The 23,308-nt window shown below is 41.5% G+C and overlaps 1 protein-coding gene across 1 annotated transcript in view; it reads right to left on the bottom strand.

The window, feature by feature from the left end:
• COL20A1 (collagen type XX alpha 1 chain) overlaps positions 1 to 23,308 on the bottom strand; it is a 511,940-nt gene that overhangs the window by 93,918 nt on the left and 394,714 nt on the right. Inside the window, exons 29-30 of the mRNA XM_078651638.1 lie at positions 13,608 to 13,685; positions 2,183 to 2,269 (exon numbers count right to left, since the gene is read on the bottom strand). Of these exons, the coding sequence (XP_078507764.1) occupies positions 2,183 to 2,269; positions 13,608 to 13,685 (165 nt within the window). The remainder of the gene's footprint in view (positions 1 to 2,182; positions 2,270 to 13,607; positions 13,686 to 23,308) is intronic.

Here is a 23,308-nt window from a genome sequence, read left to right as displayed (position 1 = left end):
GCTGTTTGCTATGCATTTTGAATTTATTACAAATGTAGGGGGCAAATGAAGAATTATCGTCAACATTTGGAGGCTGCAAGAAATACTTTACCATCAGGAATAAGAATCTTTGGATAGAAGAAATTGAATATAAGGAAATTGTTTGGGATTTTTTCAAATTACATACACTACAGATTTTAATACAGGCATAAAGTTTAATAGACTAAGGGCCTAATTTAGATCTCATGGACGCGTTACTCCATCACAACACAGTGACGGATATCCCGTCTGCCAAAATATAAATCCCATTGTATCCTACGGGATTTATATTTTGGAAGATGGGATATATGTCACTACTGTGACAGAGTAACCCATCCAAGAGATCTAAATCAGGCTCTTAGTCTATTAAACATTATGCCTGTATTCATATAGGTAGTGTGTGAGCACAACCGATATGAATACAGGCATATGATACATCCGTTACCATTTTCTTATATTCGATTTCTTCTAACCAAAAATTCTTATTCCAGATGGTTAAGTAATTATTATTGCAGCATGATGTGTAACGCTATATTTTCTTTTTTTGTAATTTCAGTAGTTTTGGCACCCCTAGAAAAAAGAACCATATCATCAGGAGCACAGAGTGGACCTCCTCTTTCAAGAAAATGCTTCATTTTTATTCTGCAGAAATCAGAAGAATGTGTAAAGAAAAATCATGAGCTGGATAATGGGAACTCATTTAGGAGATTCAGTCAAAATTACTGATGGCCAGGAATGATGAAGGAAACAGCTGAGAAAAAGTTCTTCTACAGTACTGTGAAAGTGTATATAGTACATCATTGGTAACATATCATGTTCTTACACTAATATGTATAGAATTTGTTTGCCACTATCATTCTATAGTATTTTGAAACCCTTTTATTATCTATACTACTATTATAAAGAGAGAACTTGCACCTTTTGGCCAGGTAAACTCGGGAACCACAGCGCCAATCTACACACCCGATACATCTAGGAAAATGTCAGGGTGTGTAGATGGACATAGGCTATATAAATAAAAATAAAAAAGTAAATTTAAAAAATTTATTTTGTAAACAAAGTAGTCCCCTGAAAGTAGCGCCGGCCGGGACCTAGCGCTGGCCGCGACGCAACGTGCATGATGACCGCGACGCGACGTGCGTGATGACGATGAAGGAGGAGCGGCGGTGCAGTGACGAGCGGCTGTGCAGTGAGGAGCGGCGGCACAGGTAAGGAAAGGGAAAGTTCAGTGCGAGACTGTGTGATGAAGGGGGAGGCAAGAAGGAGGCAGCAGTAAAGGAAAATGTCGGATCGCGAGTAAGTCGGGGCGGGAGGGGGGCGCGAGTGAGTCGGGGCGGGAGGGGGGTGGGAGTGAGTCGGGGCAGGAGGGAGTAGGAGCGGGAGGGAGTCGGTGCGTGAGGGGGTCGGGGCGGGAGCGGGTGTACTGCCCCCAGCCCCTTTCTGCCCCAGGCAACGCTGGGGCGGGCTGTTAGTATTATATAAGACTCTAATATTTTTTATATTTTTTTGAAAACCCTCTATAATTTACTACTCAAATTACAGAGTAGAGAAAACACAATTATTAGAGAACATGATAGGATTTGGTTCACAATTTATAGGATGTGTGAATTACAAATCATCTCATAGAAATCATGATTTTCAATAGAACAGCAACAGGCAAAGAATTGCTTTTAGATCCTCCATGGATTCAGTGTCTGAATATGTTACCAAAGATAAGCACCTCAATCCCAGATAGTCGTTGATAAGACATCATCGTTTCCACCTTTTTCTAGGTATAGGGATATTGTGGACAAAAGTGGCCAGTTGGATTTTAAAACTGCCCAAAGTCATCAATCATTGTACCTTTTTGCTTCCCAGCTGAAGCTCAAACATTTTTCCTATTGCAGATTATTCCTAGCAGGACATATACTGTGTTTCTCATGTGCACTATGAACTGATGACATCCCTGGAGGATCTTGGATACAGACAAATACTCATCCTTACATAATGTATGTGCTGCAGCATGTATAGTATGAATGTAGATCGTAGCTGACCAGTGTTTTCCCCTTCAATTGTATAATACAACAACATTTGAGTGAGTAATGTAGTGAAATAAAGTATGGGAAGGGGTGAGCGTGTGAGTCATTGAATGCGATTTCATGATAAAATAATAAATGGTACTTACCGAAGGGCCTGGTGGCCCCGGTGGACCTGGAACCTCGGTGCTGCAAGTGCAGGGAGGGGCAACAGCAGGGCATGTCTCCTCATCCCGCTAAAAAAAAGTATGTAGTAGATTGATGTTGTTGTGATATCAAATACAGTGTAAACACACTGAATGGCATGAAGCATTCCAAAATGGCCACCTCAGGTCAACAATAAAATGTCAGAATTCAATGTGTACTTTAAAGAGATGCCCTGATATTGAAATAGGACAGTCTGCCTCTGAAACCTATCCAGCATTCTCAAAGCAAGAAAAGACAACATTGAACTTCTTAGCGCTCTTTTTCAAACAGTTGTGGTTCTTCTTCACAAAGCTCTAAATGGATGGGGCTTGAATTGCCCTCTCCAGGCACTACACTTCCTTGGACGGTGTAAACCTGAAGAAGACCCTTCTATAGTGATGATCCCTTGGTCACTGGCACAAGGGAACAGCCATTTTGCTTGAAAGCTCTGAGGGGTGGAATAGCTATGGGAAATCTACTTCATTGACAGTAATCCAAAAGACAGCTTTTTAAAAGGCCTTTAATAGCGGGTGCAGTCTTTTATGTTTTTGTGGGCCCTGCATTACTTTTCCCCTTCTACGTAGAGTATCTGTGCTTTGGGGTGTGGATGAGGGGGCATTCTATATCAGGTCAAAATCAAAGAGCAAACTATTGGCTGAAGTCCATCAATATCACTCTTGGGCAGGCGATACAGAAGCAAAATTGAAATAAATTCGAAAAATGATAAAAATGTGTGGCATGTACTGATTTCTGTAAGAGCATGGAAGGCTGCTGGCCAAGACATAGGTGTAGTGTCATGCAAAGCCAGATTTAGACCAGCTTTGGATGCTCATAAATGGATTTGTGCCCACTCAAACAAAAGGCTGACAAAATTTGCAACACTTGCATGCAACATGTACTTCAAACCTCCAAATCAACCTTAATGAGATTCAGTGATGTTTCATGTATCGGGTTTGGGCCTAGTTGATGAGAAGCTTACTCATGGCCCAAGACATCAATAGAGACAAAGGAAGGTTTGAGAACAGGTCTGTGATGTATTCCTATAGGTTCTGAATCGATCCCCCTATCCCTGACCCTATTCTGGTTAAACAAACTAACAAGTTAACTAGTAATCAGCCCATGAGGCAGAAAATCCCCATGATGCAGATACCGTTATCTGACGCAGTCACACTACGGCACAGGAACGTGTTATCTGATTAGGTCATAACACTTGCGATCTAATTAGACAAGCGATATTCCTCCAGCCCCTGATAAGGCATACGGAGTTCTCATAACAAATCAAACCTATGACAACCTGGGCAAAACCCTGCGGCCATTGTTTTGATTTCACCGAGAACTTCAGCAAAAGAATGTGCTAACGAGCAAGTCGTATGACATCCTTATTGACGTATCTATGTCCATCCTTACGTCAATCTCGGCACCTTAAAGGTATAAATATTACCGATATTGCCCTATGCAAACACACGCGTGGTGACGAGACGGAGCAGCCATACTTGCCGAAGCCCAGAAGCAGAGCAGACCCCGCTGGCAGCAGCCCCGCCTTTCTGACGCACTGAGAACGAGAAGCTGCTTTCTCCTGCCGAGAAACCAAGCACCGGCGCTTCCGGGTAGCCCTCGCAGGCAGCCTGGAATATCGAGACCAGAGAAAGAGATACCATTCCTCATTCATCCTAACTTCCAGGTACAGAACTGAATAACCCCTCACAGAGAATTCCTTAAGTTATTCACTTGGCAAAAACAAACTTAACTTAAACTGTAACTTTCTATTCCCGCCCTCGTATTAGACTTAGGTCAGGTACACGGGGTAGGCGTATCTAGAAACACCAGTTGAGTACGTTTTTGTCAAATGTATATGTGTATGTAATATATTTTATTCATTTTAAACATCTTATGGCTTAGAAACCATATCAATGTTTTTACAGTATTATTTTATACTATTGCTTTTAATGTATGCACTTTACTTAACTATAAGTATTGCAATAATATCGATCCATTTCTCTTGTATGAGAAAAGAGACTGATCAATAAATAACACCTTTTTATTGAACACGCCCGTCTCTTCCTTTTCTCTACAATCTGATGAGACTAAGAATGCACGTACTGACTGAGTAAAATAAATTGCCTTTTGTTCACACGACTCTCGAGATTTACTCTTGATTAGGGGAGAGCAAAGTTGTCATGTTCTATGGTTGTCAGAAACTAAATCCCTTCTTGTCTAATCAGGGAAGTTAATTCTTTCCTGAACATTCGAGAACGTTTCTAGTGAACTCTGAGCTAAGCTGGCAAACCCAAAACTTTAAGTCTAATATCGACAGTAGTAGACCTAGTTAACGTCTGGTCTAGGCCTTTACTATTGTAGGTATTATTCCAATGCGCAGAGCCTATTGGGATGATAGGAGCTACACTACATGGCGCCCAACGTGTTTGGAAAGGGCGATAAAACTAACGTAAGACATTTAGAGTAACTCAGTCGTGCTTTCTCACTCAGACCCCTTTTCCCACAATACTCCAAAGACGTCTGGAGTGGGTGAAAGGTTATATCCGCCAGACCTCGCAGGAGGGAACTCCTATGTATGGTTCTTGGTATAGTCAACGTTGAAGGATACACAGTTCCAAAATATTGTGCATCTAATCTTTGTTTCCATAAGAAACCTGATCTGCAAACAAACAAAATAACCTTTTGGACAGTAAAATGTCAGACAATGAGGATGAAAGAGAGGCAGTTAGATTAGCAACTGAACTCGCAGCAGCTGATGCTACCATGCAGGCAGCAGACGAGGATATAATACTCATCCCGGTCATCAAAAGGAGATCTATAACTCTAAAACTTATAGAAAATGGACTGACACCTAGAGGTGGCACAGTCATATTCGTAATTGAGGCACACGAATGTCGGCAGACAGAGGTATACTATTCATGGATACATTTTCCAGCAGCAAATGCTGTAACAAAGTACTTCTACTATTACAAAATAGAGGAACCTCCTAATGAGTACACTCCTTTCGAGGAGGTGGAAGTACCACTCAAATTTCAAGAGCATTTGCTCTTATTTGATGGCGCCCTAAAACATAACAATCACATCACCAGGCTCGGTCCTTTAGGTAGACCAGGAGCAACGTGGCCGGTCCTAGCCGGATACACACCACATCCAGACATCAATGGGATGTCTGCAGCAGAGCTGTTAACACAGCTAAAACAATTAATAAAAATACATAGACAATTAGTCCAGTATGTGATGCGGACTTCAACAATTCAGCCAGCGATTAAACTTCCACAGCTGACCCCTCACCAGGGGAACACAAATAAAATTACACCACAGAACATCCAATCCTGCCTAGGTAAAGTACCGGCTAAACGGGAACAAATACCATTCTGGTTGGCGCAGAAAATCACCCAAATAGAGGCGGTGTTTCCAGACACCACCCCGCTAGAAAAGCACAGGATTCTGACTATCTGTCTCCCAATGGGAATCGCACCACACATAGAGGACTGTGACACTTGGGGTACAGTCTTTGCTTCCATCTACACAAAAACGCACGGTGTTCCATCCATTTCGGTAATACCAGATGTGCTAAAACAAATTCAAGACGAATACGGTCCAGAACCCGCTTTAACTCTTGGTATGAAATTACTAAAAGACTTCAAGCAGGTCTCGGCTATATTATTAGCCAACATAAAGGGAGAAGCAGCAAACGTGGCGATCCGCCAGAGGTTAAAAGAGACAGATATAGCAGACCAACCAGCTGAAATTGCCAGAATCATAGAAAAATCCTATGAGGAACTAGGTAGAGATAGTTTAGGTGGAATACCAGTAAAACCACAACTGATTGAAAGTCCTGAAAAAATATTTTTTAATAATAATTCAACATCACAGAAAAAGAGCTGGGATGGAAACAAACAATCCAATCCTAAAGAAAAGAAATTCCAGTCCAGAGGAAGGTCTCCTAGGCGAAGAGAAAAATCTCCGAACCAAAGACACAGGTCACCCCAGAGTGACCCCTCTGGGAAAAGATATAACCTTAGAAATAGGGATAATATAAAAAAGCCTGATAGATATCAAGACATTGATACACGTCCCTCTCAATCGTTTCAGACTTCCTCGCAGAAATCGGAAAGAAGAGGACGATCAGAACAAAGAGAAGAGCACGCCAAGTCCAAAGACAAGGAACCTGCTCAGCTAAAAAAGAAATTACAATTTCCAAAAAAGAAGGTAGCCAGTATCAAGGTAGTTAACAATGCCGAGAATACTGAGGACACAACTGAAAAACGGGGAATGGGCTCAGACAATGCTAGACAGCGCAGCAGAAGTGAGCATAGCTCGCAAAGTCCTTATGAATCATCTGGAGACAGTGGACACGAATGAATATCTTCAAGTGGAAACTGCGGACACCAGAGTTTGCAAACCTCACAAAATATACGAAATAACATTGCGTATAGAGGGGGATAAGACTAGAAAAATAAGGGGACTATTTTGGGATAATCTCTCCAAGGGCTATGATATCCTTCTAGCTGAAAAAGACTGGCCACCAGAGTTTGTCAGGGAGTGCCCTCATGGCGAACAAGTAATTATGCCTGCCTTCTCAAATCGTATCCCAATTCATAAAAAATACACACTTGCCAGAAAGTGGGCAGTAGCTCTAGCTCCTGCTTTATATAAAAATCACGTGGGATGGGATGAGGACTCTCCTCCTCACAAAATCCAGTTAAAATCACAACCAACTGCACAAAGGCAGTACCCAATTAAGCAAGAAGCTAAAAAACAGGTAAATGAAATACTAGATCAGCTAGAATACCAGGGGGTGATTGAAACTTGCACCTCACAAATGAACAACCCTTTGTTTCCGGTCTCCAAACCAGACAATTCATATCGTCTAGTTTTGGATTACCGACACCTTAACACATGTTGCAAAACTTTTGCAGTGCAAAACTCACACAGTGCTGCACTAATGAATAACATAGTGCGCAAAAAATACAAAACAACATTAGACATCTCTAATGGATTCTTTTGTCAAAACATAGCACCAGAGAGCAGATATTTAACTGCGTTCTCAATAAATGGCACTCAAAAACAATTCTGTCGGTTAGCCCAGGGGTACAAGAACAGCCCGGGGGTATTCTCAGCGAGAGTAACAGAATTACTACAAATATATGATGATGAAGCATTATCTTATGTCGATGACATTTACTTAACAGATGATGACTTGGAGACTCACTTAAAGAGAGTGAACACCATAATACTTGGGTTCGCAGCAGAGGGTTACAAATTCAACTTTAAAAAATCCAGAATTGCCCATCTGACAGTCCTGTTCGTAGGATATGAATTATCAAGTGTAGCTTGGCTTACAATCTTCTAGAACTAGAAGAGATGGAAAGTTTAGAATATGAAAAAACATTCCCTCTGCCAATCGACATTCTGCCTTTACGACATTACGCCTGTGTAATCTATACAAACGGACATGCTCAACCCTCCGTTTGGGGAGAACAAGCATACAACCCCACATGTGAGATTACAAAAGAAGTGTGGCGTGGAGGTAAACTAAAACCTCTATTAACAAAAACACACTCAGTAGAAACTAATTCAGAACAACAGACTGAAATATTAGCATTGAAAATGGCGCTAGATAATGCGGATCGCGAATTCCCGACACTTATAGTGTCAGATTCATATTACTGCGTCAAATCATATAACAGCGATTTGCAGACATGGATTCAAAACGGTTACAAAGATGACACAGATGCACCAATAAAGCAAAAACTGCTCTGGGAACAAATAGCTCTTTTACAGAAAGAGCTACCAAAGACTCACGTGACACACTCACTGAGTCATCAGCGTGATGGCCTTCACGTTGCAGGGAATTCATTGGCTGAAACAGCCAGCGCGGCAGCCACTAAATCGGCTCCCGTAGTTCGAAAAAAGCGTACATTAAAATACATTGACGGTGAAACAGTGCTGGCGGTGAAAACGTCATCAAAAGGCGACTGCTCAGCGTTACCGATCAACTATCCACTCAATTATACATACATAATCGATGCAAACTCCGTCCCTTTTGCTCGAATCCCTGGAGTGGGGGATAGAGTGATTCCAAACATGGACAGGAGAAACTTGTTAATCGCAGACGCACATATGGGCGAGGGTCTCAGACACCTCAAACTAAAAGATTCTCTGGAAGAATTACAATCACGGTACTGGTGGCCAGGCATGAGCCTGCGTCACACCATGTTTGTAAAAAACTGCCCAAACTGCAACAGAGATCGCAGTGGGGAGAGAAACAGTTTAATACCTCGCCGTTTTGCTCCAGAAAAAATCAAGAGTAAAAAGGAAGGGTTGCGATTAACATATACAGGCTAGTTTCCACTTATAATGTAGATCCTCAGCACTCGGCTGACGTCTGGACTGTTATACAAAGATTTGCGAGTCTAAATGGCATATACGCTAAGAGCATGCTACGTTTGACCATTGTTTTCACTCTAGCCCTCCAGCCTGAGGGGAAACATGACCAAATGAGCATAGCCCAGCGGGAATCTTCTCACTTCCTTCCTGAGGGTACGGGATGGTGTAAAGAAAAAACCAAGGCATAAAGCAATCTATAACGGAAAGGATATTAGGTTCGGGAGCTGGGTGGGTCAAACATCTAATAAGTGTCCAACGTAGTCTAAATAACTTGCCAAGAAATTCTCTGAAGGGATTCAGTCCGTACGAATTATTATTCGGAACTAGGATGTTAATCTCTGACCTTGACAGTCAGACTTCAGTGGTGAAAGAAAAAAGCTTTGATATCAAAGACCGTTTGGCTATTTTGCAGGACTTAAACAAAATAAGAAAAGACCTGAGCAACATAAAGTTGAAACAACAGCCAACAACCACTGAAGAACCACCACCTGTCCCAGCAAGACCTGTCTGGATTCCAAAAGTCGGGGATCTAGTCAGGGAAAAGATCGCGGTAAAGAAGGAATTTGGGCCTTCTTACAGAAAAGCAGTTCCTGTCTTGTCTGTCAACGGGACAAGATCAGTTGTACTACCGCCACTTGCTGGAAAAAAGGAGAACCGAGTTGTATCCATCGACCTGGTAAAACCACAATCATGTGGCCGATAACAAACAGTAGGCCAAGTGGACTCCCAATAAGTAGCAGAACACCAAGGTTTGCTACCAGTACAGAGGTCCTATCGAAGAGGCTCATCACATTCGAAACGCCTACAGAAGAACAACAAGGACTATGCAACAATGCAATAGAACTCAGACCTCTGAAAACCCAAATAAAAACATTTAGCAGAGACACACCAATTTATAGTGAAGTACCAAGTGAACATGCAAGAAACAGAAATCCTGAAGCAATTGGAACAATTGACAGAACTGCATCCGGCTACTTCATAAACTTCGATGATTCCTCTGAAGGCTTCAGTGAATCAAAGACACAGCCATCATCAAAAACCTTTAAAGATAAAGCTAAAGAACTTTTGAAACAACTGAAAGAAACATATCTGATTTCCCCATGGATTGAATTTTGGGTGGGTTTTGGTGCATTTATCCTCATACTTTGGCTCATCATGGTACTAACTTTGGGACGCTTCATTGAGGGAAAATATGCTAAAATGGACACAGCAAGTCAGAAAATCAACTTGATCCTCAAACCACACACATCTTCACACGTCGAGAAAAGAGAACTTTCTTCAGCCAACTTCACAGCCAATCCTATACCGGGTGGGGTAGCATGGGACAACACTGACTATGAAATTTATGGTCCGGTCGAAATCCTGAAATATCCACACCAAATTAAGATCTCCTTGAGTGACTTTGTAAAACCAAACTCATTTGCTGATGATTGGGACTTTGAAAGCATTAATAATATGATGTCTGACTTAGTAATGTCTGCTAAATTTACCAAACATGATTATTTGCAGGGTTCTACAAATTATGATAGTATGTACTGTTATAACCACTATGGTAACCATTTTCTACATAAATCTGCACAACCTAGAAATGTTTTAAATTATAATCAATGGGAACATTGTGCAACACCTCCAAAAGGGAGCTCAAGAACCGTTTACGACAAATATTCATATTTTTCAGGGTTTAACACAAGTAATGCTGAAACATTTTATTTTAAATTGTCAAACAAGACAGGAACAAAAACCATGATAACCAACACAAAATTGATAGATTGATAGAAAGGGAATTCATACAACCTTTCATGTCACCAGCAAGGCGCACCTGCAACAGAAATAGAACCATTCTTTCAAAGACTCTATAATGGGAGTTACATTCTAATTGTAGATCGCAGATGTTGTAGTCTTATGCCCGGGACTCCTTATCTCGTAACTACGACTGCGAAGGTCAAGTGCTGTGGACGCTCATTGTTCCCCAGCTCCTTTCCAGACAGGGAGGCAAGGGCATGGCCCAATTTGAAAATTACTTCTATTCGAATAGATACTTTAAGCAGAATGAAAACAGTGCTTCTTCAGACGCCTACAAGGCTCTCGTCATCAAAAGAAACATATGATCTCCAAGTCGCAAGGACGACTGCAGAGATACATTCATTGTTATCAACTAATTCCCCCATACATTTCGCGGAAATCCTTAATGAAATCTTAAATATTTCTGATACCAATGGGGTCTCAAAGGTATTTAAGACAGTATTTTCTATGGCATTAACACCATTCAAAGCCATACTGGGTATTTTTCCAGATTTCGTCCATTCGATTTTTGGCGGACTTCCCCTGATCTTGGGACTAATTGCAGGAATCCTATTCTTAGTCCTTATTTTTCGTTATGGCAACCCATGTCACAGACAAAACTCTTGCGACAAGGGAAGAAACAATCCTAGCCATTGGATACCGGGACCGGATATCAAAAATCCTGGGACTCTCCCGGCTTAGAGACCTGAACATGACTTGGTTTCTATCATTTCGACCAATGTGGCAAAGATGTGTTTTACCTGTATTAAGGTGTCTGCTATGCGGAGAAGAATGCGTGTTAGACACCTGTCTGACGCTACAATCGGATGCGCCAATGGATGCAGAAACATTGTTGAGCCCGATCAAGGTTCATGCTTTGTGCTGCCCTCAAAGGCTACCAATCCTGATGACGGCATTCGTGGAAGCTTCACCACTACGATTGATGGGTAGTGAAGTTCAAGATGAAAGCAGCATCGATCAGGTACGACCTTCTGTCAGCAATGCGAATCAGAATGTCAATGGAGACAATCATGCGCACGAATGCATGATTACACCTATTTCCGAGTTAGTGGAACTTTCCCAGGAAGCTGTTGACAGCTTTTTCGAAAGCCTGAATGATATGATGTTCTCTCCAGAGCAGGAATAGAGACTTTTGAGCAAGCTCGCACACGGCGTTCCCTGAATTCGGCCTTCAACTTTAAAAATAAAGTCACATGAACAATTTTCCCTCCAGTTCACGGACAGCAAGTTTTTCAGCAGCCCCAAAATATTTTTGCATATTTTTCGGGACACTATCTTCTGCTTAAAGTAAGAAACTATTCTTAAAGAACTAAGATTTCTAAATTTTAGATAGCATATAGACATTAGCTGCCCGCTGGTATGTTCATAAATATTTTATTCTGTGATGGAATGGTCTCGAACTTTTTTTCTGTATTAAGAGCCATTTCATGTGTAATTTCTCATATACCAAATAAGCAATAATGTATACAAATGCGTGATTACTTTAGCATTATTCCATAGCTTGAGTGCATACAATACATATGACTGCAATTTTTCCGTATATTTGAAAATTTCAAAATGCATTTATGTATTTTGGGGTGGTAAGGTATACACTATACTCTATAGTATGTTGTACTATGTTATACTATGCATAGATTAGTAAATATGACCATAGTTAGCGTGGAGTGGGTGTGATGTATTCCTATAGGTTCTGAATCGATCCCCCTATTCCTGACCCTATTCTGGTTAAACAAACTAACAAGTTAACTAGTAATCAGCCCATGAGGCAGAAAATCCCCATGATGCAGATACCGTTATCTGACGCAGTCACACTACGGCACAGGAACGTGTTATCTGATTAGGTCATAACGCTTGCGATCTAATTAGACAAGCGATATTCCTCCAGCCCCTGATAAGGCATACGGAGTTCTCATAACAAATCAAACCTATGACAACCTGGGCAAAACCCTGCGGCCATTGTTTTGATTTCACCGAGAACTTCAGCAAAAGAATGTGCTAACGAGCAAGTCGTATGACATCCTTATTGACGTATCTATGTCCATCCTTACGTCAATCTCGGCACCTTAAAGGTATAAATATTACCGATATTGCCCTATGCAAACACACGCGTGGTGACGAGACGGAGCAGCCATACTTGCCGAAGCCCAGAAGCAGAGCAGACCCCGCTGGCAGCAGCCCCGCTTTTCTGACGCGCTGAGAACGAGAAGCTGCTTTCTCCTGCCGAGAAACCAAGCACCGGCGCTTCCGGGTAGCCCTCGCAGGCAGCCTGGAATATCGAGACCAGAGAAAGAGATACCATTCCTCATTCATCCTAACTTCCAGGTACAGAACTGAATAACCCCTCACAGAGAATTCCTTAAGTTATTCACTTGGCAAAAACAAACTTAACTTAAACTGTAACTTTCTATTCCCGCCCTCGTATTAGACTTAGGTCAGGTACACAGGGTAGGCGTATCTAGAAACACCAGTTGAGTACGTTTAGTCAAATGTATATGTGTATGTAATATATTTTATTCATTTTAAACATCTTATGGCTTAGAAACCATATCAATGTTTTTACAGTATTATTTTATACTATTGCTTTTAATGTATGCACTTTACTTAACTATAAGTATTGCAATAATATCGATCCATTTCTCTTGTATGAGAAAAGAGACTGATCAATAAATAACACCTTTTTATTGAACACGCCCGTCTCTTCCTTTTCTCTACAATCTGATGAGACTAAGAATGCACGTACTGACTGAGTAAAATAAATTGCCTTTTGTTCACACGACTCTCGAGATTTACTCTTGATTAGGGGAGAGCAAAGTTGTCATGTTCTATGGTTGTCAGAAACTAAATCCCTTCTTGTCTAATCAGGGAAGTTAATTCTTTCCTGAACATTCGAGAAAGTTTCTAGTGAACTCTGAGCTAAGCTGGCAAACCCAAAACTTTAAGTCTAATATCGACAGTAGTAGACCTAGTTAACGTCTGGTCTAGGCCTTTACTATTGTAGGTATTATTCCAATGCGCAGAGCCTATTGGGATGATAGGAGCTACACTACAGGTCCACAGAACTTTCCAGGCAGACTTTAGGAGTGTTGTTCTTGTAGACAGAAGTAAGCTGGATTTGTTTAATTACATTAAGCAATCTGCCTTTATTGAACTCATTCACCTCACTGCTGGTCACTCCTTGTTCGCTGAAATACATACCTCTGCAGGGAGGTCACAGCAGCCATTCTCTTCTGGGAAATCGGCACTGCAGACAACCAGGAAGGACTGGAGCTGAAACTAAAAGAAAGAAGATTGGAGGTCAGTCACCATGATCACACGTCAAGGATGGGGTTCTGCGAGCACGCGATCATACAAGAGAGTAATTTCCCTATCAATGACCTAACACAATTACAGTCGCACACATTGTTATTCCAGAGGCCTGTCGAAGCATGTGATACTGCTTTGCAAAGTGGACACCGCTCTTCACGATATCCCGTCCTCCTTATAACAAGTGTCATAGGACATTATACACCTGTAATAAGGTAGACAGGCTATCCGCCACATTTGTGACAGACTAACCCATCTGCCAAACTCTACATCAGGCTATAAATTCTTTAACAAGAATGGAAGACAGTTCTAAAAGATTTCCTAAATTGTAGGCCCACCTTTGTGGTTAAATCAATAATCGGGCGGCCAATGTTCAAACTTGACGTATATCATGGAGAATATTGAAGAGCGGCATGCAGAGTATGTCTAGTCTGGCCATGGCAATCCATGGTCAGTGTGGCCTGTCATGATGGGGACATTAATGTGTTAATGTTTATGGAACTGGATGCTGAGAACAGGCTGGAGAGGCCTGAACACAATGCTGTAGAGAGTGACTAACTAGATAATTGCCTCAGACAGCTTGAAACCAAAGTGATACAAAGAGTTCATTTCATAAAGCCCTTATTTGTTGACATTGTTTTTCTTTCTTGGTGAAGCGTGACGTATCAATTTACATAATCTGATCCTTGATGAAATAAAATTATTCACCATCGGAGGACACTGCAGAATTTGAGAAACTCTCAACCGCCAAGCCCTCAAAGCAATTAGAAGTAACTGACAACCATACACAAAATGGACGAAATAAATTGATAGAGGCACATTTCAACATACAAATGAACGATGAAGATGAGCAATAAATATTAGCTGGCTTTCAAAGTACGAAGAGGGCACTTGAAAGGTGAGATGACGCAAGCAAGGTCTAGGTGGAAGAATATTGTCTTCGAAAAACCAATGCATCAGAGGGTTATGTCGATGTTTATGGAGACAATTAATTATTTTACTGAGATGATGACTGGGTTATGGATAAAAGGGAGTATTTTACAGAGAACATGAGATTTTTGCTAAGTGAATGACATGTTTACCCAAACCTAGAATTAACTATTTCTAGAGGGAAAGGAATGTTTACAAGGAGAATAACTGTTTACAAAGAAAACCCAGAGAATGAAAAAAATATGGGAATAAGCTTTTTACAGAGAATAAAAAGTCAGCAGCGAGAATGGCTTGTTTACAGAGCAAGAGTGTGTTCATAGAGCGCTTGACATGTTTACATAGAAAGTAATGTTTTATGAAAGAGGCATTAGAAACTACAGGTAGAAATAAGTTACTTACCTGTAACTGCAGTTATCCAGTATTGGTATCTTTCATGGATGTATGACGTTACAACGCATACTTTTACCACGCATACCATTACAACGCGGTTTTTACCAGGCATACCATTACAACGCATAGCGCTTTGGGGTGCTGGATAGTGAATAGTTTAATTTACTATTCCAACTCCAGTCCCCGTGGACACTAGGGAAGGTTATTGGATAGTAAATTAACCTATTCCCTATCCTAGAGCGCCCCCCAGCGCAATGCGTTGTAATGGTATGCGTGGTAAAACCGCGTTGTAATGGTAGTGCGTGGTAAAAAATGCGTGGTAAAGGTTGTATACCATCTTTCATAGATTCACATGCCTGAATCATTCCCCGTCGTAGTGGGAGTCCCACTACGACGACGCGGAATGATTCAGGCATCTATGGAAGATACCCCAATACTGGATAAACAAAAAAATACAGAACTTTTTCAAATATCAAATTTTAAAGACATTTCTTGCAAGTCAAAGAAGCCCCTTCAGGAACATGTATAAAACCTACCTACAGAATATAAGCCCTGGTGATTTTCATAGTTAGTATTTAGCAGAGACGCTTTTCACTTTATATTGTTTACCTACAGAAAAAAACTAGCGATGTCTAATTATTTTATACTTTCTACAAAAGCCTAAAAAACATAGCACCGAAGAGAACATGCATTAGTGTTATTAAACAAACCGCCCACAGAGCCCTGGAGCAATGGTTTTCGACAAAACCAAAATAAAGCAATATAGATTTTGCTTCATTTAATCACAGTGAGGAGTTTGTTAAAGGTGAGCACAGCAGGTCCACTAGAATTTAATTGTAAAAATAGGTGGGTGGCCAGATATGGCCAGGTCCACCTGCTCAGTGGCGGCTCCTCCATAATGGTGGATGAGCGTCGCCCACTTCCTGGCTGAGAGCCGGCAAATGTAAATTAAAATGATGCTCATGCATCGTTTTAATTTCATTTGCCGGCTCTTAGCCAACGCTGTTGGGGTATGGAAGGGAGGAGGAGGAGAGCTAGTGCACTCCACTCCCAAAGTGCACATATTTTTTTTTTTTTGTTGCAGAGTTTTATATAGCGCAAACTAGACCCGAACCAAATCAGGTATCAGAGCGCTTTACATATTTTCCAGTTACGTTACATGAGGACACACTTTCATTTTAGGCACGGGGAGACTAAGTGATTTGCCCAGAATCACAGGAGGTTTTGGCGTCGTTACCGAGACTCGAACCCAGACCCGAGGTCGAGCGCCCTAGCCATTAGGCCAACATATGTGTGTTGGCCGGCTGTTTCAGGCTGACCAAAACACACATGCGCACTTACGTTTCTCCAGCCCCGCTGAATTGAGCAGCCGGACTGGAGAAACCCGCACAGACTCCCTGGTCTGAGCAGGGTGTCTTTTCTGCCGCTCAGACCAATTCCCGCATTGGACATGGAAGTATGTTCCAGGGGCTGCTGGGACCAGCAGGCAGGAAGAGGAGAGGTGGTGCGAGGAGACGGGATGCTGGAGCGTCCGTCGGCAAAAGGTAAGTTTTGTTATTTTTTGTATTCAATTCTCCACACCTCGCGACACCTCCCACGTGACCCCAGTACCATTCCTTTATGTTGGCCGCTGCTGCTGCCTTTTAGCTTTCTTTCTGGTACCCTGAGTGACCTAAGGACAGTACATGTTGCTCTAAAGTAATGCTGTTTGTAACTGTTTCACAACAGGACTGAAAAACATTTTCCAAAAGGCGACGCAGGAAAAAATTAAATCCCTTATGCCTCTGCTATCAATAGGTTGTAGAGATTTCTGGGTAATTTTGCATACACTCTACATCATCTACAACACATTCAGCGTGCACCGCTAAAGGCTATGATGAATCTGACGCCTACAATGTCAACAGTTCAAAGCCCGATCTTGGGTCTGATTCTCAAAAGAACACAAACTTTGATTATTTTGCGACCAACCAGAACTTTTCTGGTGCATCAGATACTTGAAGCCCTTACACCACGAATGGCTTTTTCAACTACCAGTTGCAATCCTCATGCTTCATGAATATTGAGACAGAAACTCGCTCGCGACTCATAGTAAAAAGTTTTGAATGATGGGATGGAGACCTCTATCCATACATTTGAAACCTCATTGTACCAGCACTATGATCTCTGCCCTTGTCAAGTTCCAAAATAAGTGGCACATTGTTATTCAGATACCATAAACAAAATGCAGTATTCTATGGGGCCACTGCCTCACCTCCCATGTCCCCAGCTAGCACAAGCAGAAAATAAGAAGACAATTTTGGATAGTTTATACCTTGTGAAAGCTTTGACTCTGCCCTTGGCATGTGCTAACCATTACCTGTTTTACGACTGCAAAAACATGTCAAGGCATTTGTGTAAACCTTTGCGATCATCAATTTTTGGGGAAGACCCTTTGCCTTCATTTTCTGATGTGATTCACAAGGCGTTACAATGAGTGTTTTTCAATTAGTAAGTGTCATTGCCAACAGTAGAGCACTTTGTGCATTGCAGTTTCAGACTTGCCTTCACAAAGTCACTTGCACTGACTTTACTAATGCAAAGGACTTTGAGAAGGAGAAGTCTGTTGCAGTAGCAGGTTGTAGAGCAAAGAAAAAGCCCCATCAGAGCCCCTTTCTCTTGGTGGAGTGGACCAGGTGACTGGTTACTTACAGTACATATTCAACACTCACCCCTCCCTATAATGCCATTGTTCCTTTCTCCTTTGCTTTAACTGAAGAGCCCTATCCTAACAAACACTGTGGTTCACTCTATGAGCTGGGGCAACCACTCCTCAGGCTCCAGGGTGTGATCCTACCTGGCAGCAGATTTCTTGTGTGGCTCTTGGAAGACACTCGGGCTAGAATTCCCACCTACCTCTGCGTGTAGTCTTAGCATAAATTGACCAGTCTGGGCAGAAGGGTGATGGACAGGTAGGCTGATGGAGCCTAAGAGTGACACTCCAAAATGCAGACTTACCAATTTGTTCTATATTCCCTAAGATAAAATAAATGCAGGCTTCTGTCATAAGGTGCCGTGGTAGAGCATCACTGCTGAAGAGACTCGTACTGCACAGTCATGGGACGGAACTTTAAATAAGCTCTCATGGGGACAACATAAGATGGAGAGCCGCAGGAAGAGAAGATCCAAATAAGCAGTGCCACCTCCGTTGCTCCTCCAGCCTATCCCTATGTCAGGAGCCTCTTAGTTGTGCTCTAACCTGGAATCTGTAGGAGGTGCCTTGAAGACCACCTCCCACCTGGGAGTGCGGTCAACTGACCTTGAAGGAGTGGTGAAATGGAAGACATAAGATGCTGCCCATGAGGCGAGTCTTGATGCTTCTTACATGTTTCTCCAACGAGTAGATCATGAGCTACTGGTAACTCTCCAGCTACCTGTAAGTAGCTCTCATGTGCAACCTGAATAAAAAATTAGAAGCTTTTGCTATTTAATTAATATATGTATACCTAAATTGAAAAGTGTGTATTAGAGACGAACATTAGTTGAATTTCCACAAATGTTTAAAGCTGATATTTGACTGATACATCATGTGGCGTTATGAAGATTTATTAATAACTAGCTTACCCATCGCGTGTTGCTGCGATCTCAGAAGAAAGGACATTTAAGGAAACTTGTTATGATACCATTCAATTTACATTGTGTCATTTTTATTGAAACTTATTCATTTTAATATGTAAAACATTTTAAAATGTTGTTTTAATTCTGTTTATTTATTTGAGTGCCTGTGGATCCACGGTATTTTTAGTTTTTCCGTCTGGTGCGTACACAAATATTTTTTTAGCCCGAAACCTTCGCGGGAGTGTACTCAACAACTTCCCAAATGCATAAAGGACAAACGGACATACTATGGTTTTTATATATATAGATGTTATTACCTTGGTGCCAAGGGCACTGCAGCTATCGTCATTATATATTACTCATTTAAGACATTCCAAGTTAGCAAAGCCTTTTTAACATTAATGGCGACAACCCTACCTGATGCACTGACGTGATCACTCCTGATAAACTTGTATGGGGGGGTCACTAATGTAATATTATCTGATGTTGTCACTACTACAACTTACTATTATTAGCTTGGGATGGTTTTCATTGATCATCAGCTTCTTTTATAGAAAAGTTGAGGGACCTCTACTCTTGATGCCTCGGTCTTATGACCAGAAAGTTAAACATAACTCTCAAATTGCAAAGGTGTTCAATTGCATGTAATATTTAAACAAAATAGAAAAGCTGGCTTACACTGAGACGATTCAGAAAAGGGGGTGGTGATGAACAGAGTGTCTGAATTAAGCAGACCACTCTTACCCAGTCCAAAGATCAGGGCTTGATCCATCACCGTTATTTAGCTCACTGCCCCATCCCAGCTCAGAACCTGGCTATATGCAAATTAGTCTGTCCCTGGCCCAGTGCATCATGGGAACAGGGCAGACCAAACTACCAAGCCAATTCTTCACCAGAAAGGAGACAAGCTTCCGGGGACCGGTTTCTGCCATTTCAGGCGTCGTCCGCCCGGCTTGCTTGAATCCTGATGGAGCAGTGAGCAAGGGACTCATGTCTGAGTATACCCTGCCACACCTATAGTGGCCAAAAACGATTCAGAAAAGGGGGTGGTGATGAACAGAGTGTCTGAATTAAGCAGACCACTCTTACCCAGTCCAAAGATCAGGGCTTGATCCATCACCGTTATTTAGCTCACTGCCCCATCCCACCATAAGCGTGGAAGGGTATACTCAGATGTGAGTCCCTTGCTCATTGCACCATCAGGATTCAAGCAAGCCGGGCCGACGACGGCTGAAATGCCAGAAACCGGTCCCCGGAAGCTTGTTTCCTTCCCAGTATAAGAATTGGCTTGGTAGTTGGGTTTGCCCTGTTCCTATCATGCACTGGGACAGGAACAGACTAATTTGCATGTAGCCAGGTTCTGAGCTGGGATGGTGCAGTGAGCTAAAAAATGGTGATGGATCAAGCCCTGATCTTTGGACTGGGTAAGAGTGGTCTGCTTAATTCAGACACTCTGTTCATCACCACCCCCTTTTCTGAATCATCTTACACTGAGAGGCAGGGGAGGTGACTTTGATAAAATATATAACTGGATATTTAGAAAACACTAATGTACTAAAGGTACGATTTCAGAATATCGTAGTCAGAATATCATCTAACTTATATATATTTTACAAAAATAATGCTTCATTGGAGGTTATTACAAAGTGGCTCCTTTTTACGTGTTCACTACCAGTATTTCCTCTTTTTCTTTTAGATTAACCAGCTGGTAATCTTGAACTCTAACGAGTGAACAGTGCTATCCAGTGCCCAGTTTATGAGTTCTTACCCTTAAACCATGTAAAAATTGGCTTAAATCCTGATTGGCATATTTCCTTTCCCTACAAGGTCATAGTAAATGGTACAGAAGTGCACTCATGGCATGGGAAGTTCAATGCTACTTGTAGACTCCAGCACCTATTGTGCCATCCACTAGAGTGGCAGTGAAAACATGGCCTGAGGCCTACCCTCTATAAACTGACAGCAGCAGCTCGAAACCCACTGCATAGGCCTGTCAAAGTCACACTTTTGAAATACGTCACTCTGAAGTGCACCTTGCTGCCCACAAAGTAGGTTGCATAATATTTGAGTGTTTCAAGTATAACTGTAGAAAAGACAGATTCCCCTAGTAAATAACCAACAATCAACACTGTCACTGGTCAGTCTGGAACTGAAAGATAGGGCAACTCAAAGTATAGATGATATACTTTAATCTATAACTTTTGACCTGTACCAGCTTCAGACTTCAGTCAAAGACTTATTGTTATATTTAATCAAAATCAAGTCTCAAGGGCGTAGCAAAGCCCTCCAATATGCTATCTTAAGCGGAGGTGCATGGGACAGACTAAATTGTTTTACAACCCTTCTTAAATTTTATCTCTCGCTTGCAGGTCACTGCAAGCCAGTAGTAAAGATCTATAAATTATAGTGATACAGGTGTGAGATAGGGAAGGGGTGAAGGAGTTCTAAAAAGCTTAATATGGTGATAGAATGTAAGATAAATGTTTTGAATATAAAAGAAAAAATATTTAGAGGCAAGTGCAATGAAATCACTTGAAGGAATGGAGAGAAAAGAAATATGGAAAGGAGAGAAGAGCAGAAAGGGAAAAAGAATGGGAGGAGGAAGAAAAGAATGAAACTTGGAAAAAGGGGTAGCAGGAAGAAATAAAGAAATAAAATGGGAGGAGAGAAAAAAAGCTGAAAATACAATGAAATATTGAAAAAATTGAGAAATGGGTTGGAGGCCATGGCAATAAAATAAAGAATTAGCAAATGGAAGGAATTTAAGAAGAAAGAGACATGAGAATAGGGGCAAAGGAAGTACAGCAAATAATAAAAAGTAGGGAACAAGAATGTGAGAATGGGACTAAGCAAAGAAAATATGGAAAGCAGGAAGAAAAATTAAACAATAATATAAAGGACAGAGAGCTCAAAAGACACATGAAAGAAGGATGGACAGAACAAAAGAAAGATGGGAAAACAGAATGAAAAGGGAAGAAAGAAATGAATACAAAATAGGAAAGAAAGATGGAGAGAAAAAAGGCAAACAATGGCCACTATCTCCTTATTAAAACGGGCCGGGATTGCTCACTTTGTTTGGACTTTTCATCCCATGTGGCTCAAAGTGTGGTGTATTTTCATTTTTCTGGCTACTCCCTTGAATCTAATGGAACAGTTAGATAATTATTAAATATACTGGAATTGTTAAAAAGCTACCCTTACTTTGCCTGAATCTGATGAAGGATAATTTGCATTAACTCTCCAGCAACTGCTTAACTTTTACTTGGTCTAAATTACGTGTTAAATAGCAGGGAAAACGGGTCCAAGAGCAGAGAGACTAGTCTGGAAGTGGGGAGGTGTTATGACTCCCAGGTAGAAAGACCAGTTGTGGTGGGCCTGGAACTTAATTTACTTCAAAGGGGCCCTGGCATAAGCAAATGTTACATGACACATGTAAATGCCTCAGCCTTTGGCTCTAGTTAGGCTGGCACAATACCCAATGGGAGAAAATCTACCCTAAAATCTTGTTTTGAGGGACCACAGTAGAGAGAGACTTCATTACCCCGGTTATACCTCTGGGTTGGCATACACGCTTTGCACATGAGAAGAATGTTTTTGAGAGCTAGTGGCACAGTTGGACTGTCTGCTAAAAGAACTGCTGAAAAATGAGTTGGGTTGCCCCCGTTAACTTTTACTTTTACATTGGTTAGGGAGTGCACGGGAGTCACTCTCACCACTAGCTGGTGCCAGGCATGAATGTTGCACTCCACGGCATGTCCACAGAACATTTTCTGGACATGCAGAAGATCAAAAGAGGACTGAACCTGCTGTTTCTGACAAGAGGAATGCTCAAGTTCTGGACTGGCTCTATGTTGTGTCCAAGACAAATAAGTGGCCTCCATGGCTGTATGGCTACAGAGAAACAACAAGCTGCAAGAGGTCTTTCCCCGGAAGTACCCAAATGACCAGTGGCAACTGGACCTGGACTGGACTTTACTGTGGGTCTCTACATCATACCCTATGTTCCCTCCTCTGATGTTCTGGGGGCCTTAGAAGTGTACTCCTGGAGTTGGTTGAGCACAATAAAAAAAACTGGAATGTTTGAAAAACGTTTCATCCAGAGATTCAGGGGACCTATGGGATAAAGTATCTCACCAGCAGTTCCACAATGTCAGATTGACTTTCAGGTCCTTTACAGTCAAGGCTCCAAGCAGCTCTGAATAATCAACACAGGTTTGTTGGGACTAAAAATATTTCTGCAAGAAATCTCCAAAGCACCGTAAGCATGACCAGCCTGCTTCAAGTATCCCGTCTTCAGTTCCACAGCTGCAACTACAATTTAATATTTGGTTATATCACAAATGCGTTTTCATATCAAAAGTGACAAAGTTCATTTCTGTGTTTGGACTTAGAAACGTTTTTTTAACTTTTTGACTTCCAGAATTTCACCCGGACCAAACCACTTCTTGTATCCAACTATGACTTAATTGCACCCTGTCTCAAATAGTGCTTAGGTCCTGGTCTACCTCTTCCATAGACTATCATTGGCACTTTGAGATATTTCACTCAAATCTTTTACAATTAATAACTCTGGTTCCCCCTATTCAATTTTTGTCCTATTGATCATAGTTTACTCATAAAGGTTTTTCTCTTAATTTTATAATTGCTTGTAGAATTTTCTCATGTTTTGTGTGACTTTT

The sequence above is a fragment of the Lissotriton helveticus genome, chromosome 7 (genome assembly GCF_964261635.1).
Source record: "Lissotriton helveticus chromosome 7, aLisHel1.1, whole genome shotgun sequence".
Classification (NCBI taxonomy): domain Eukaryota; kingdom Metazoa; phylum Chordata; class Amphibia; order Caudata; family Salamandridae; genus Lissotriton; species Lissotriton helveticus.
Note: the sequence above shows the minus strand (reverse complement) of the source record. Positions and strands in the feature narration are given on the sequence as shown.